The 15,133-nt window shown below is 35.6% G+C and overlaps 1 protein-coding gene across 10 annotated transcripts in view; it reads left to right on the forward strand.

The window, feature by feature from the left end:
- Window positions 1-14,995, forward strand: part of OSBPL6 (oxysterol binding protein like 6) — a 95,523-nt gene extending 80,528 nt beyond the window's left edge. For all 10 annotated transcript variants that reach the window (XM_021552443.4, XM_021552440.3, XM_021552445.3 and 7 more), the window contains 5 exons: window positions 296-440; window positions 1,511-1,655; window positions 2,624-2,750; window positions 3,293-3,415; window positions 4,341-14,995. In XM_021552443.4, the coding sequence (XP_021408118.1) occupies window positions 296-440; window positions 1,511-1,655; window positions 2,624-2,750; window positions 3,293-3,415; window positions 4,341-4,449 (649 nt within the window). In that variant the 3' untranslated portion in view covers window positions 4,450-14,995. The remainder of the gene's footprint in view (window positions 1-295; window positions 441-1,510; window positions 1,656-2,623; window positions 2,751-3,292; window positions 3,416-4,340) is intronic.
- The last annotated feature ends 138 nt before the right edge of the window (window positions 14,996-15,133 follow it).

A 15,133-nucleotide genomic window follows, 5' to 3' on the forward strand; every position in this document is an offset into this window, starting at 1 on the left:
TGGGTCACTGTCCTGCCCCTATAGGAATTGTGGCCAAAGCACTTCATGCTCTGGAATAGGACAGTGAATAGACCATGCAGGGCTTCAGTGTGTTTCTGTTGTTCTGTGCCCTGGAGCTTAGGTGGGCTTCTCTAAGGAGGATTAGTGATGTAACCAGATACAGGACTTTGTCATCTGTGCAGCTGTTTTTGGGCAATATCGTTTGTTTTTACAATAAAGGAGCAATGTTTTACTTTTTTGTCAGTAATGATCATGATGAACAGATGTTGCCAACTACTTCTTAATCTGTTCTTAGGTATGGAGACTACTATGTCTGGAACAAAGTCACTACTTGCATACATAATATTCTTAGTGGAAGGAGATGGATAGAGCACTATGGAGAGATAACTATCAGAAACACAAAAAGCAGTGTTTGTATTTGTAAACTCACTTTTGTCAAGGTAACATATGGATGTTAATATATATCTTATATTCATATAACTGTGTAATTTAAAGGTACATCAAGCTGTTTCTTCACTATTTCTGAAGTCCATATTCCACATTTTATCTTCTATTCCTTTTATCACTATTCATAAAATGTAAATTGTCAAAGAGAATGCTATGTCAATTAGTATGATTCTATTCCACTGAACATTTGGGATCAGTGTGTTCCAATGCTGTATAGCTGTGTGCTGTTGCTGGTTTTTGATTGAAAATGAAATGTCTTTTTTAGTCACTGTACACTACCATTTTGCTTCTCCTTCTACTAGAATTTGCTGGTCAATATTTTATCTTTTTACATGTTTGTATTGCTGCTTTGGTTAATATCCAGGCAAGGACCATATATAAAAATATAAGTTTGTATAGCTATGTTACTATCAAGTATTTTCCCTAAAAATAAATTTGTCTTCACATTGCAACAAAAGACATTGATACCATTTTAGTGTTAGCAATGGGGTGTTAACATAAATCTGAAATTTGTGTTTTGTTGGATAATCTGAGAATGGGCAACTGGCTCTTGGATGAAGGTGTAAGAGCTAAATATGCCTAAGAAAAGCAAAACAGAAAAGAGAAACAGAAAGAAATAACACGTAATATTGGCTGAATGTCTTCCCTGCTGCATAGAGCAGTGTTCAGCACCCATGAAAAGATTACAAGTACAGGTATATTCAATACCTCCTCATATAGAAAGAGGAGTGTTAGCTGGCTCTGACAGGCAAAGGGTTATTTTTGCTGAATTGTGTGGGATTTGGGTTAATGAATGACAATGTAGTTCCCAGATGTGCAGTTAATTTAAATGCTTTTATGTCAAAATCGCATTGCAAATTATGCAGTGTTTCTCCTATACTAAATCAGTTAGTGTTAGGACCATATGATTTTCCAATTTTGGTATTCTTAGTTCCAGGTGAGGCACTCCAACATAGAATTTGGACAGTTGGCACCACGTGCCAAGATACATTAATTATGTGTATTAGTACAATGGGTTATTGGAGAAGCAGTGTGAGCTAGTAATTCTTGGTTAAACTTGCAGGTGAACTACTGGAATTCAAATGTAAATGAGGTCCAGGGTGTTGTGATAGATCAAGAAGGGAAGGTGGTTCACCGTCTTTTTGGAAAGTGGCATGAAGGCCTCTATTGTGGGGTTGCACCTTCAGCCAAATGCATATGGAGGCCAGGTAAGAAGCTTGTAAAAAATTCTGGGAGGTGTGAAGCTGTTTTAGCCTACATTTTAAATACATGAAATAATACTAGAGAAATTACAATCCCTGTCTAGACAAACAACAATTTGCATGTGTTTATAATAATGGTAAATGGAAATGTTCTTACAGGGTGTAATCTTGTACATCTTGGTCTGACCCCTGATCAGATGTGCTAGGACCTTGGGGTCAACAGAAAAATAAAATAAAGAAAAAAAATTTGGCATCTGAGCTGGCCTGTCTGCATTCTGCTAGAGAGCAGGGTAACTTTTTTGGATTCACCAAATAGGGTTTATTAAGTTTGTTGTCCTAATGCATTATTAGCCTAAAGGATTGGTCTTCAGAGATGGTGAACACCTGGGACTTTCAGGATCTGATTTCAACTTCCTGCTTGCTTAAAGGCCTGAGGTTGAATTAGTCATCCTTTGCACCTGTATCTTTCATACATGCATTATCCAAGAATTATTGTTCTTAGAATTTTAAATCCTATTTTTATTTTTGGTATTTTGAACCTTACTTTGCACCCTGCTCTCTTCAATGTCTGTTCTGACTCCTTGTAGTGTCGAATCAGTCTGTGAGTGTGTGCTAAGTTCCAAAATGAACTCTAAATCTAGTTAAGGCTAGATTTTAGACAGACATTTCATAGACCCACTTTCTGGGGAACAGGAAACTGTTTTTAATTTGAAAAGCTTGAAATAATTAGTTTTTATTTAAAATTGTGGGAAGATGATAAAAGCTTTGAGTCTATTAACATATAATTACAATCTCTGCAGGATAAGCAGTTGATATTAATATTTATTGAATTTTGTTTCACTTAAAGAATAGCTTTTGACGCTTTTTAACTGGAAAAGTAAAATATTTTTCTGTTAAAAGTTTGTAAATGAAGAAATGTCTTGCATATTTACAGTGATAGCTTAAAAGCTTTTTTCTTTGTCTTATGTGTACAGGCTCCATGCCAACCAATTATGAGCGTTATTACGGCTTCACAAGGTTTGCTATTGAGCTCAATGAATTAGATCCTTTACTGAAAGATCTTCTTCCTGCAACAGATGCACGATTCAGGCCAGATCAAAGGCAAGAATGCTTATTTATCCATTTAATATTTGGTGGGCTCAAAACTGGGTTTGGCTGAGTCTTGAATTTTGTCTATATCTTCACTGCAGTCTGAATTAAGCTGTGGAGGATTCTGCTAGTAGAGAAGATAGTCAGTATTGTACTCAAATTTCTGCTTAGCCCAGCTGAGGAAAATTAGAAAGCTTCTTGTTGATGCCATAGAGCTATAGTGTAACCTTGGGGCAGATTCCTCATGACAAACTAGAAAACAGGCTCTGAAATGTTCTGCACTTCTGCTATGGATAGAAGCAAAACGAATTCCTTCCAAATCTCAGTTCACAGTTCTTCAGTGTTTGTGATATGCTGAAGTTGCTGAACAAAGCGTGTGCCTTAGGCTCTAGGTCAGGTATGCGTAGCTGGGGAGTCGCGTCTCAGGCTGGATCTGAAAGTACAACACTGACAACACACTTGGCTTCTGCTTGCCTTTTATGATGATTGGTGCTGGAAAATCCTTTGGTTTAGACACTGTGTAATTGCTATACAGCCTGCTGTTATTCCTACAGGCTTCTGGAGGAAGGAAATATAGAAGCAGCAGCATCTGAGAAACAAAGAATAGAGGAACTCCAGAGAGCTCGGAGGCGGTACATGGAAGAAAATGGCATTGAATATGTACCCAAGTTTTTTAAGTGAGTCTTTTCATTTGAGTAGTAAGTCTCTGTTTTCCATCGTGTAAGTGAATGAAATACTACAAGAATTACTACCAACACAGACTGATAACCATGAAAGCTTGGAAAGTTGCATTTCTAAGTAATGTAGTAAGATATCTGATACCTGCTTCTCTGAAACAATTTTTACAATTAAGCTTCATAATTAAATGATCATTTTCTCATAATGGGCCTCAGCTATACAAGCCTTCCTGCTGAAGTAGAATTAGAAGTATAATATTAGGATCTAAGATTTAACTAGGGGCATTTTAAAGTCATTGCATAGACAAGTAATACCATGTGACCTGAAAAGCAACGTCATACATATATATAACATGTATATATAAATGTATATGTATACATTTAAAATGCATGTATTTTTGAATGAAGGTGTTTCTTCATTGACTGTTTTTTAATTAAGTAGTCTTCTGAAACAAGGAATAGTCATGCCAAGTAGCCTCATGTCTAACATGGGGAATCAAAAGTGAAAATACTGAATGTGTGTGATATAACTGTAGCATTATACAAGCAAAATGCAGAGACAAAAAAATAAATTATTAAAGGCTTACATTTTGTGAGCTATATCTACTGGATAATCCTCTTCACATAATCAGAATCTGTAGTGAACAAAGGGGTTTTAGGTGGCTCTAAGACCTGCTCTTACAGATCAAACAACAGATTTTCAGTCTCAGCTGTCTTTTCTGTCTTCTGCTTTTGATATAGGTAGAGGTTGATTCTTGTTTTTAAATTCTTGTCTGTTCTTGTGTTCTTTAGAAATATGAAATTTGATTTAATACTGCATTAAAACAGAGAAGTGTGGAATTTGATTTTATATAGCATAAGAGCAATATCTAAGGTAAAAACTTTCTTCATCTCTTTATCTCTCTTTTTTTCCCCCTTTCTACAGAAAAGTTATTGATGCTAATCAAAGAGAAGCCTGGGTTACCAATGAAACCTACTGGGAACTGCGAAAGGATCCTGGCTTTAGTAAAGCAGACATTCCTGTACTCTGGTAAATTGAGAATGTAGACCTAGTAAACATATCACTCTGAAGAAAAAAAAATAACTATGCACAATATGTTTCTTATAGCTAAGCGTGGTTTGTGGGTCTACAGAAAAACCATATCATATGCATTTATATTCATCTTTATAATGGACTTTTGGAAGTGCATTAGACCAGGCCCCTGACCACTTCTGGATCTTTCTAATTTTGCAGCAGCCATCAAAACTAAAAAAAAAAAGAAAAAAAAAAAAGAAAAAAAGGAAACAAACCTTTTAAAGTTTCATACACTGAAAATTCAGAAATAAAGAAGCAGATGAGATATCCAGAGTCACTCGGAAGAGGTGGTAAGCGCAAAACTGCAACCGGTGCTTTAAACAGACATTAAGAGTAATACAATTTGAATTAAAAAAAAAAAAAAAAAGAAAAAGAGAAAAATTTCCATTTTGTTTCAACTATTTTTGTTAAAAACTCTTGGGTCACAACACTGTCATTTCTGGCTTCAGGTTAGTCCTTTGGTGTGATGTGCTTGGACTGGCCTTTGTCAAAAAGATATGCTTTTCTGGAAGCTGTTCCCATTCATATGCCATTGTTCATGCCTTAACAAAATATGAAGATGTACATTAAGTAATTTTAAAATATCTGTGCTTAGGCTTGTGTGAAGGGCAGATTTTTAAAGCTCTAGAATTTTATCACAATATAAATACTGGAAGACCTGCATTATTTGAAATCAAAAGATAACCAAACATCTAACTGTATTTCAGAGGTATGAGACCTACTGTACATGCTTTAGCTTTGGGATGCTGACTGTATAATCAGACTGAAAAGAAACTGCTAACTTGTTGAATTTCAATTTTGGTAAATGCATATGAGTTGCTAGTCAGAAAGTTCATATTCTAAATGACTGATGCTGAGATGCAGTCATCACATTTAGTACTGGCTGGACATAGACCTCTCAGTGAATCTCATTTCCCCCTAACTGCTTATACAATTAAAAATCCCTGAAGCTTTTCAACTGTGTTAAAAGCACAGAAAGATTTCATGTGAGGGTCTCTGGCTTCTCTCCAGAAGCTGGATAGTACTGTAAATGCAAGTGTTTTTCTGCTACACACACAGTTTATTTTCCTGGCTCTGTTTTTCCCCATCCACTTTTCTTATCTAAAATTATGTTTGAGAGTATAGCAGAGGCTCCCATGTGTTATAGCTAACAACTTCTACTTGTGTTGCCAAAACAGCTTTTGTGCAAAATATACTTTACATTTTTTCATAAAGTGGTTCTATATTTTTGATTAAAAACAGTCTTTTATGTGTTGCTAAGCCTCAGTTAATATAAGTGGGAGAAGACTTGGCACTTTCTATTTGAAAATCTCTGAAACATTAAACAGTAGGAGGGCAGTTCTTAATAAAAGAAAAAAACAGTAATTTATTAGATAAGAGCTATATTCCATATGGTATGATCTAGTCTTCCATTTGTGCATGTGTTTCACATCCCACCACTGGTGATAAGTTAGATTTCATGCACAGACTCTGTCTTCCTTTCTGCCCATACATGACATACAATTTTTCTATTTAAGATTGATTCAGTCCTGAGACCGAAAATAAAATTACTAGATAGGTATGTGATCTGCCAGAGAGCTGCTTGAACAATTGTCAGTGCATTACCACACATCCCCAGATCTCAGCCTGCTTCTTCCTTGTTCCAAGTCAGGTCCCTATACAACTGAGATTGCTTCATTATTTTATATTAATTTAGACCTCCCTGTCGATCATATAGCAAAGTAACTAGCAGGGCAACTAGCTGCTAATCAGTTCCAATTTCTTCACACACTTCTGTTATCAGAAAGAACTATGAAAACCTACAGAAAATATTAAGCAGACTTTTTATGAATTGAGAATGTGAATTAATTTTTAATTAAAATTTGGTATAAAAATCCCTGTGTAGATTAATGGGATTTCTTCCAAAGAAAATTTTAAGTTATTCAAATAATATTATCTTTCTCTTTCCTGGTTGAACCTAGTCTGATTTATTCTTATTTTAGTTCTGCAGTTGTTATTATAAGAAAATAAAAATATATCAAAGTTGGTTTTTAAAATAATATTTTCTTAAAGTCATCCTGCTTGCTTTAACAATATTACACTAGGAATCAAATTGGCACATTGTGTGTAAAATAGCAATTAATCACTCTGTGTAGCTTTCTTTAAAGCCAACTCTATTAAACATTTGCCCATATTTTGCTCCAGTCTTTGTGTGCAGTTCACCGTGATATGAGGAAGTATAATTTGTGTATAACTCCAAGCACATTTGAGGGACAGAACTGCATGTCCTCGAATCTTTAATTTAAATACAGAAAGAAGGTCAGAAAGAAAAGAAGTTTTACAGCATTCTGGCAGTGCTCTGTGAATGCCATTATTTGCAATGCAAACTGAAACTTGGTGGACATTAAAAATGCTGTCACTGAATTGTTTTTGACAATTGTTCATTTGACACTCACTGAAAGAAAAATAATGCTAACATTTTTAAAATCTAGAAAATCTGTGATATGCTAAATCTTTCTCTTGAAGGCACTTTATAAGCCAAGAGGATGTTAAATTAGTTAGTAAGTAGAAAAAACATGAAATGATGCAACACAAGATATTTGCAGTCTGTATCTATATATTTGCAGCTTCTCCTAGGTCAGAGTTCTCCATATTCTGTGTAAAATCTGTTATTGCATTTTTCCTGTAGCATTGGCAGACATCATGGAATATTTTGTGCTGTTTCTAAAGTGGATAGGTATAGGGCTTCTATCCAAATTATGATTTTTAGTCAACTTGTGGCATTTCACAGCATTGAGTGAGAGGGGATGGTGAGTTCTCCCCATCCCCTGCCTGTGTAGTGCAGAATTGAGTATCCCATGCTGCAAAGAGAGTGCACCACTGGCTGTTCTGCAGCCTGGCACCTTTTGTAAATGCCAGCTGGTTTTTGGCAGGGCTGCTGCTCACACATCACTTCCCAGCATGTAGGATTTTTCCTCTCCAGGAGCAGACCTTTTCACTTCTATTGAACCTCGTGAGGTGTTTCCTGGCCCAGTCCTCAAGTTGAGCAGTGTCCTTCTAGTTGCATCTTTGCCATCTGGCATGCCCATCTCATCCTCCTGATTTGATGTCATCTGTGAACGAGTTATCATGTAGTCTTACGTCCTTGTCCAGGTCACTGGTGAGATGTTGAGTGACACGGTCACAGAACTGACCCCTGCAGGGTTGTCCTCATTGCTGGCTGCCAGCAGGGCAGAAACTATTGATCACTGACTGCCCTTCAAGCCTGGGATTCAAGCAGTTTTCAGCCCAACTCACTGCATTCATCCAGGCAATATTTCCTTTTGGAAAGCATGAAAAATACTATCCAACTCAGTAGATTTAATTGCTGTATGCTTGGTAAGTGTTGAAAATTAGCGTAAATAATTTGACATATAAATTTTTTTATGCAATTTAAGAAGTTATTTTTCTTCAAGGACATATGCTTTTCTGCTGTGTTTTCTCAAAACACATAGCTCTGTATAAAAATACACAATACTTATGCTTTAGTTTCACAATTATGAGCTGTACTTTCTATTAATATTTTTAAAATGTACCTTAATTTCTTCTTTTTTCTGGTACTTTGGATATGATAGGGTAATAGTAGCTATTTTCATCGAATGCAATGTCTTACAAAGATTTAAATAGCTTCATTCTTATTTGAGGTTAGTACTATCAAGATGGCAAAATTTTGGAATATTAGAAATTTTTATGTCACAGGAAAAGATGATTTGAGTTGATTTTCATGAAGTATCACTGTGATTAAAAAGTCATCTAGGCACCCATTCTAATTTTAGACAGGTGTGAGTTGCATGAAATAAACTTTTTTGTATTTGGCTTTAAAAGTGCAGTTTCCATTATAACAGTCTTTTCATCATACAAATAATATTACTTTTTTTTTTAATCCTTTTGAACTTCTGACTCTGAGTAAGCCTGTATGGCACCTGTGGGTTTTTATTTGAGCAGTAGCACATGCCAGGCATATGTCAAGTTCTACAGTATGGAAACAAAGGACACAGACCTTAAGGCAAACCAGGAGCCAGCGCTGGTCCTGCCCCCAGGGCACCTGTGAGCCCCTTGCCTCTGGCCATGGCCTCTGTTCCCCATAGAGGGAATGGGATTTTCTCACCTCTCACCAGTGGAGCCCAGCACAAGTGCAGTCTTACACTGAGCTTCTCCTTGAAAAATAAGAATTTTTAGAAATGCCCTGGAGGGGAAGAGATGTTCACTTGCAATTTGCACAATAACTAAGAGGGCTGAATAGATCTGCTCTCTGTTTTGCAAAACTTGTTCTCACTGGTAAGGGCCTATTAGCATAGGGAAGGTTTTGTGTGTTCTCCTTGTTTTACAGAATTTTAGACTTTGTCTGGTGCAACAATAAACAATTTTACATGGGTTGTAATCTGAGGAATGAGCATTTTTTAGATGTCCTTAGTAATAATGACTGCATAATTAAAGCAAAGGAGAGGTTTTCAGATTAAATCCATCTGAAAGTGTATTTGTATTCATATGATAAAATGTTAGGAGGTGTTAAGATAGAGAGTTTTGCCCACCTAGGGGAATAAGATTAATACTGACAAAAGTGTATCAGAAACACTGGGATGGCCTCACTGGTAACCTTGTGTTATACACAGACCCATGAGAAAGCTCAGGAAATTTGCTATGTCATAACCACTTGGCAGCTACTGGGGCAGAAAAACACTTCCTTGTTTTTGCTTTCTGTCATTAAGTAACAGTCATCAAAACTGAGTAAAACTTAAATTTACACTTCAGTGCATATATTGATATTTTCAAGGTATATTTAGTATAAAAAGTAGTATAATTTTCTACTTCTCCATTCCAGGTTACTTTTATGGTAGTTTGGATACCAGTCAGTATTTTCATGAAGAAAGGGTTTCCTTTTCCTTTTCCTTTTCCTTTTCCTTTTCCTTTTCCTTTTCCTTTTCCTTTTCCTTTTCCTTTTCCTTTTCCTTTTCCTTTTCCTTTTCCTTTTCCTTTTCCTTTTCCTTTTCCTTTTCCTTTTCCTTTTCCTTTTCCTTTTCCTTTTCCTTTTCCTTTTCCTTTTCCTTTTCCTTTTCCTTTTCCTTTTCCTTTTCCTTTTCCTTGGAAGAATCTAGACTGTATTAATAAAGGTATAATTATTCCTGGTGAGACTACCTCCATAGGCTCCATTACAACAGTGACTGGCACCCAGGAGAATGCTGCATATCTGAGTAAGGTCAGAGAAATTGCACATTTACAGCAATTTATCTTATTTTTGTACTATATATTATAAGGAATCTACTTGCAAAAACAAATTCACTATTTACTCTTAAACTAGGGTATATAAAACCTTTATTCATTTGCTTTAGTAGAAATGATATATTTCTTTCATTAGACTGAAAAGTATCTTTATAAATGGATTTTTATACAGTTTCTTGCAAGTTTAAAAAGTAATATTGATGTACTTGTATTTTATATACTGGCCTCCTACTTTGTCAAATTTTGTGGAATTATAAACTCATCATCTCTAATTTTTAATTTTTTTTTTTTAACTTTTCCTTGCAATCTTTGTCAAACCTTAGAAAAGAAAGGCAAGGATGCAGAGTGGTGAAACTAGTCATAGAAGCTTAGTGAGTGTCAGATGTAACAAAACAGGAAGTTTTCTAACTTGTAGGAATTAAACTGTCAGCAGAACTGCTGAATTTGTTTTAGTCTGGTTATCTTAATACCATTTTCTTTCCACTGATCCATGACAACACGAAAAAAGGGAAAATTAGAGTCATTTTCTCAGAATTAATGCTGAAGGTGAAGAGAAGTTTTTACTCCTTTCATAAGTAAAAAATGACTGTAGCCAGCATTTGGCTGAAGATATTTTGGTAGCTTGGACAAGAAAGAGAGGTAAATAGTCTGAATATATAATCAGCAGTGTATAATATGTGCTTTATGACCTGTGAATAATTCACTGAAGTATGGTAAAGCTACTTATTGTTACTCCTGGAGCAATGATTCACATGTCTCCTGTCAAACACTGAAGTGTGTTTTCTTACTGACTGCTACTTTTAGGGTCTTTATTAGAGAAAGGGGATATCTTGTGGTAGTGTATGATGTTACTGGTGCAGAACATTAGGCATGCAAATTGGGAAGAGGTGAGGAAGTTCCTTCAGAAACTCAGGAGTGGGTAAATTCTCTGAGAGTCAAATTCCTTTGTTCTACAAGGGCAGAACACAGTGGCAAATATTCAACCAGAACTGTTCTTCACTGAGCTACTTGCTTCTGGTGCCAGTCAGTGTAGCTGCACATACAACCTCTTGTTCTGAAATTGCATCTCTTTTTAGAATTGTGCTTGTGTCCCATGGGCATCTTTGTCATGTCCACCGAGAATAATCAGTGGTTGAGTCAGGACTGCACACTCAGATTTGTTGTCTAGTAGTCCTGTGCTGAATGCTCTTTCTTTGTTAAAGTCACCTGAACAAGGAATATTATAGTAATATTAACATAGTGAATACAAGGTTAATCCTCAGTATTTTCCAGGGAAAGAAAAATTCAGGACAGTGTCTTTAACTATGTGGAAGAAATATAGATTATATCTCCTATTATCCTTGTGTTAGCTTCATATTTTATAAAATATTTTGAGATTGGATCACAATAAAATATTAAAATTACTTTACCCCCTATCTTGAGGTTGACATTGAAAATCGTCATTCCAATTTGAGGTTAGAAATTAAGTCTGTTTAGTTTTTAAAATAAGTGCTACTTGTATTTTTAGTAGTTGAGATACAGTATAACAAATTAACATCACAATACATTTTCTTTTCTGCTGAGTCTCACAGAAGACCTGACTGAGCAGAAAAATAAATGCTGATGAGTATATTTTCTTATGGAGGCAAAAATGCAAACTTCTGCCTTAGTAAGCTTTATCTCTAATTAGCAAAGACACTGTTCTTGTTCTTTTTTAACAATTTCTAGCCTACTTACTTTCAAACATTTTTCCCACACTAAGAATTAATCCCATGAAGTTTGAATTTTAAAAAGTAGACCATGTTTGGAATTCTGCAGACATGAGGGGTGGTGTTCATGTCATGCTAAATGTCCAGGTCTCAGGGTGGACCACTAAAATTTTACCCTGGGGCCTAAAATATGTATCAGTGGGCTTTTCCAGTGGGATTCTTCCTTGTATATCATTTGTGTCTATGTTATTTACTGTAAAATCAGTAAGAACTCAGGCTGCTGAAATATTTTTCTTCCCCAGAACTGCATAGCAAACTACCTGTTCTTTATCTGTTACTGCTAGATTGTCTGAAGGAATACTTTTAGTTAGCACATGAAAAGCCATCATAAAATGAAGCTACTGTGGTATCAAGAAAGTTTATCGTAATAGTTCTCTACTACTATGATAATTCGCTTATGTATATTTTATTTGTTGCAACCAGTAGCAAGACTCTTCCCTGGGTCTCTATCTACTTTTCTTCGTATAATTAACTGGTGATTTATAATTTCTCAGTATTTCAACAGCAAAGAATTCTGTGTTTTCTCTCACTTTTGCACAAAGCTAATATAAATTGGGAATAATGTCACTCTTTTTTGGGTATGAGATTAGATCCCTTGTGCACATGTATAAAATGTTGTAAATATTAATATTTTTACCTTGCTCAAATTCTGAGAATGCCATTAGAAGGGTAATGTTTAGATTAGTTGTCATTTTTATACTGCCTTACTGAGCTTCTTTGCTTTTAACAAACTTTCAGGTGGTAGATTGCCCTGTGCCAATTCTTTAGTGGGCCAAAATGTCAGAACCTACAGCTAAAAGAGCATTCTTTGCTGACTGCCCCTATCTATGTGCTTATTCTGAAAAAAAACCCAAGCAAAACAAACCATATCTGTTGATTCCTTGTACACCTTTTTGGGTAGCTTACCTGTAAAAGGAGATCCTCAGAGTCTTTCTACTGTGATTATGCTATTATATCAGGTACAAAAGCAAGCAGGAACTTGCTTTGTGGTTTTTAAGATTAATTTAAAGGCAAAAGTTGCTTTTTAGAAGTATAACATACAGAGCAAGTGCAACTTTTGAGTAGAGGGTAGATAGTGTCTGCTTTTAAGGGAAATAACAGACTGTAGTGAGGAAGGGTCTGAGTTCTTAGACACACCAGATAAATTTTTTCTGTAATTTGAAAGAAATAGAAGAAATTTACTTAATGGAAAGAAAGACAGTGAGAAGCATTTATGTACCTAGCTACCCAAATGTTGTTTTTTGAGTACTTCAGTATTAAACCTCACATGAAGCACTCCCAATTTTATACTCAAAAGTTTGCTGTGGACTTCCATAACGAGATGATGAAGAATAGTCTATTGGAAAAAAAAATCAGTATCATAATTTCTGAATAACTCTAAGTAATAGAAAATTAATTTGCAGATATTTGTAGTGAAAATTATATAAGCTACTTCCAGTATCACAATTTTTAAAAGTGCAAGTTTGGTCCTTTGTAGTACATTCAGTAATTTAATTAATTGTTAATTGTTCTTGATTGATTTCCTGCAAATGTATTCATCTGTTCTTGACTATTCACAAATTTGAGATGTCTTCATGATGATTCTTCTTTACATCTTATTCATTCTGATTCCAAATATGAGCTGATTATACCTGTAAAAGCAATTTTATTGCTTATGATTTGTAAACATCAGGAGCTGAAAAGCAATACAGAAAGGATGTCATTTGTGTATTCCAAATCTGTAGACTTTTATTTCACTGCAGGAGTTAATCAGCACCACACATCAGATTTTTCCCTGCTCCATCTGCTTGGACTCGGATGTTGCACAGGTATCAATGTGTACTTAGCATTAACATTGCAAACAGTTCTCATTTAAATCAGTTTCAAAGATGTAGATGCTTAAGTTCAAATAAAAATATTTTACAGAGACATTCCTAAGAAAACAATATACCAGCTTGCTGGGTAAGCCCAGGCTTTGTAGCACTTGAATTCTAATTCCTACATGCTTAACCAAATGAGCACCTATGCAGAGGCTGAGCTGCTGTGGTACTCTGTTCCCCTTGAACCCAGTGAGCTTCCAGTGAGTGGATGATCTAGCTGCCCAAATCTATTTCAGCTGTAGGCCTAATGTGCAGTCAAGGCTAGGTATTCAACTAGTTGCCCTTAAGCTTAATTTTGAACATGTGCACCGTGTTGTGGAAGATAAAATGTGTGAAATACAGTTGGTTTGACTGCTTGCTGCTCTGAGCAATATATTTGACTTTCCTTTGACTCTGTTGCATTTTGGAGCCTTATTCTGGAGCTTGTAGTTTTTAAAAACAAGTTAACTTCATGTCTCTGCAAAGCTCAATTAGGTATGACATTTGGAATAAAGAACAGTGCATTCAAACAATAACAAGTCATCGTATTATGTCTCATTCTGGCAAGCTTAATTGTAAGAATATTTGCGATCCCTGTTCCTGTTTCCCTATATTACCCCCAGGATGGTGCCAGCCCCGAGCTGAGGGTTGCTAGTACTGTATGCCAGTCAAAAAAAGGAGTCTAATCTTTCTGATTTGTAGAACAGGGGGTGGCAGACTAAGAGCATGCTTTTAATCTCAGCCCAGAAAAGGATGAATGTGAGAAAGTGCCTCTCTCCGTCTAGGCTTTAGTACATACATAGAATTGCTTTCTTTTGGTATTTTGAGTTCTGACTCTGGCTATTTCTGAGATTAAACCTAGCCAGAAAAGAGCAGTAATAAAACAGTTTTAGGTTTCCGTGTAATGCAGCTGCAACACTTACTCTGTGTCTTTGCACTCGTAAGTTGGTTTTGAACGTACTGTTGTAGTAATCCAGGAGCAGATGAGGCCTCACACTGACTACCTCTCATGCAATAAAACCCAGGCTCATTCAGTAGTTAATATTGATTACAGTTGAGCATCCCTCGGCCACGTGATTCAGGGAGGTGGTAGTGGGGGGAAGAGTAAACAAGAAATAATAACAAAGACTTTATTCCAGTGATGTGTGTGGTATACATGATACCCACAATACATACTCAAACTGAAGGAGGTCCTACAGCTTCTGGTAGGAAATAAAAAGTGAATTTGGCTATGCTATAGTTTTTGTTGTGCTCTAAAATGTAACAAAAGATGTCATCTGTTTCCTTCAGGCTAAGTCAGATTTTCCAGGATATTGTGTCCAAAACATACACACAATTCTAATTTTTGAGGAAACATGATGCTCCTTTACCTGTTGCAATGTAATTGGATAATGCATGTACAAATGACTTGTGTAGCCTGCCAATGAATGTTGCTAATGCCTTACCAAAAAGAAAAAAAAAAGATAAAGCATATTTTTTGTATTTTTTTTTCCTCAGAGGCAAATCCAAACAATGCTAGATTTGGGAAACTGTTTACTGAAAAGCATTTTCTAATAGATCTCTGAAGAAGTGCAATTGTATAATTACTATTGTTCAGTGCATACAGTACATTGTCTCCATCACTCTGTACACTGCTGCTATAAGTGCTTGTTCTAATAAATCTCAATGTACACTGTTTAAACTGCTGTCATCTGTGTTCTGATTTATTAATATAAGAAACACCTGAGGCAATGATTCTTGAATAAACTATTTGTAACTGGTTAGATCAATTTATTATTAATCATAAAATTATGAAAGTATATTTTACAGATTGATTTTG

Source organism: Lonchura striata, chromosome 7 (assembly GCF_050655825.1).
Source record: "Lonchura striata isolate lonStrDom1 chromosome 7, ASM5065582v1, whole genome shotgun sequence".
NCBI lineage: Eukaryota > Metazoa > Chordata > Aves > Passeriformes > Estrildidae > Lonchura > Lonchura striata.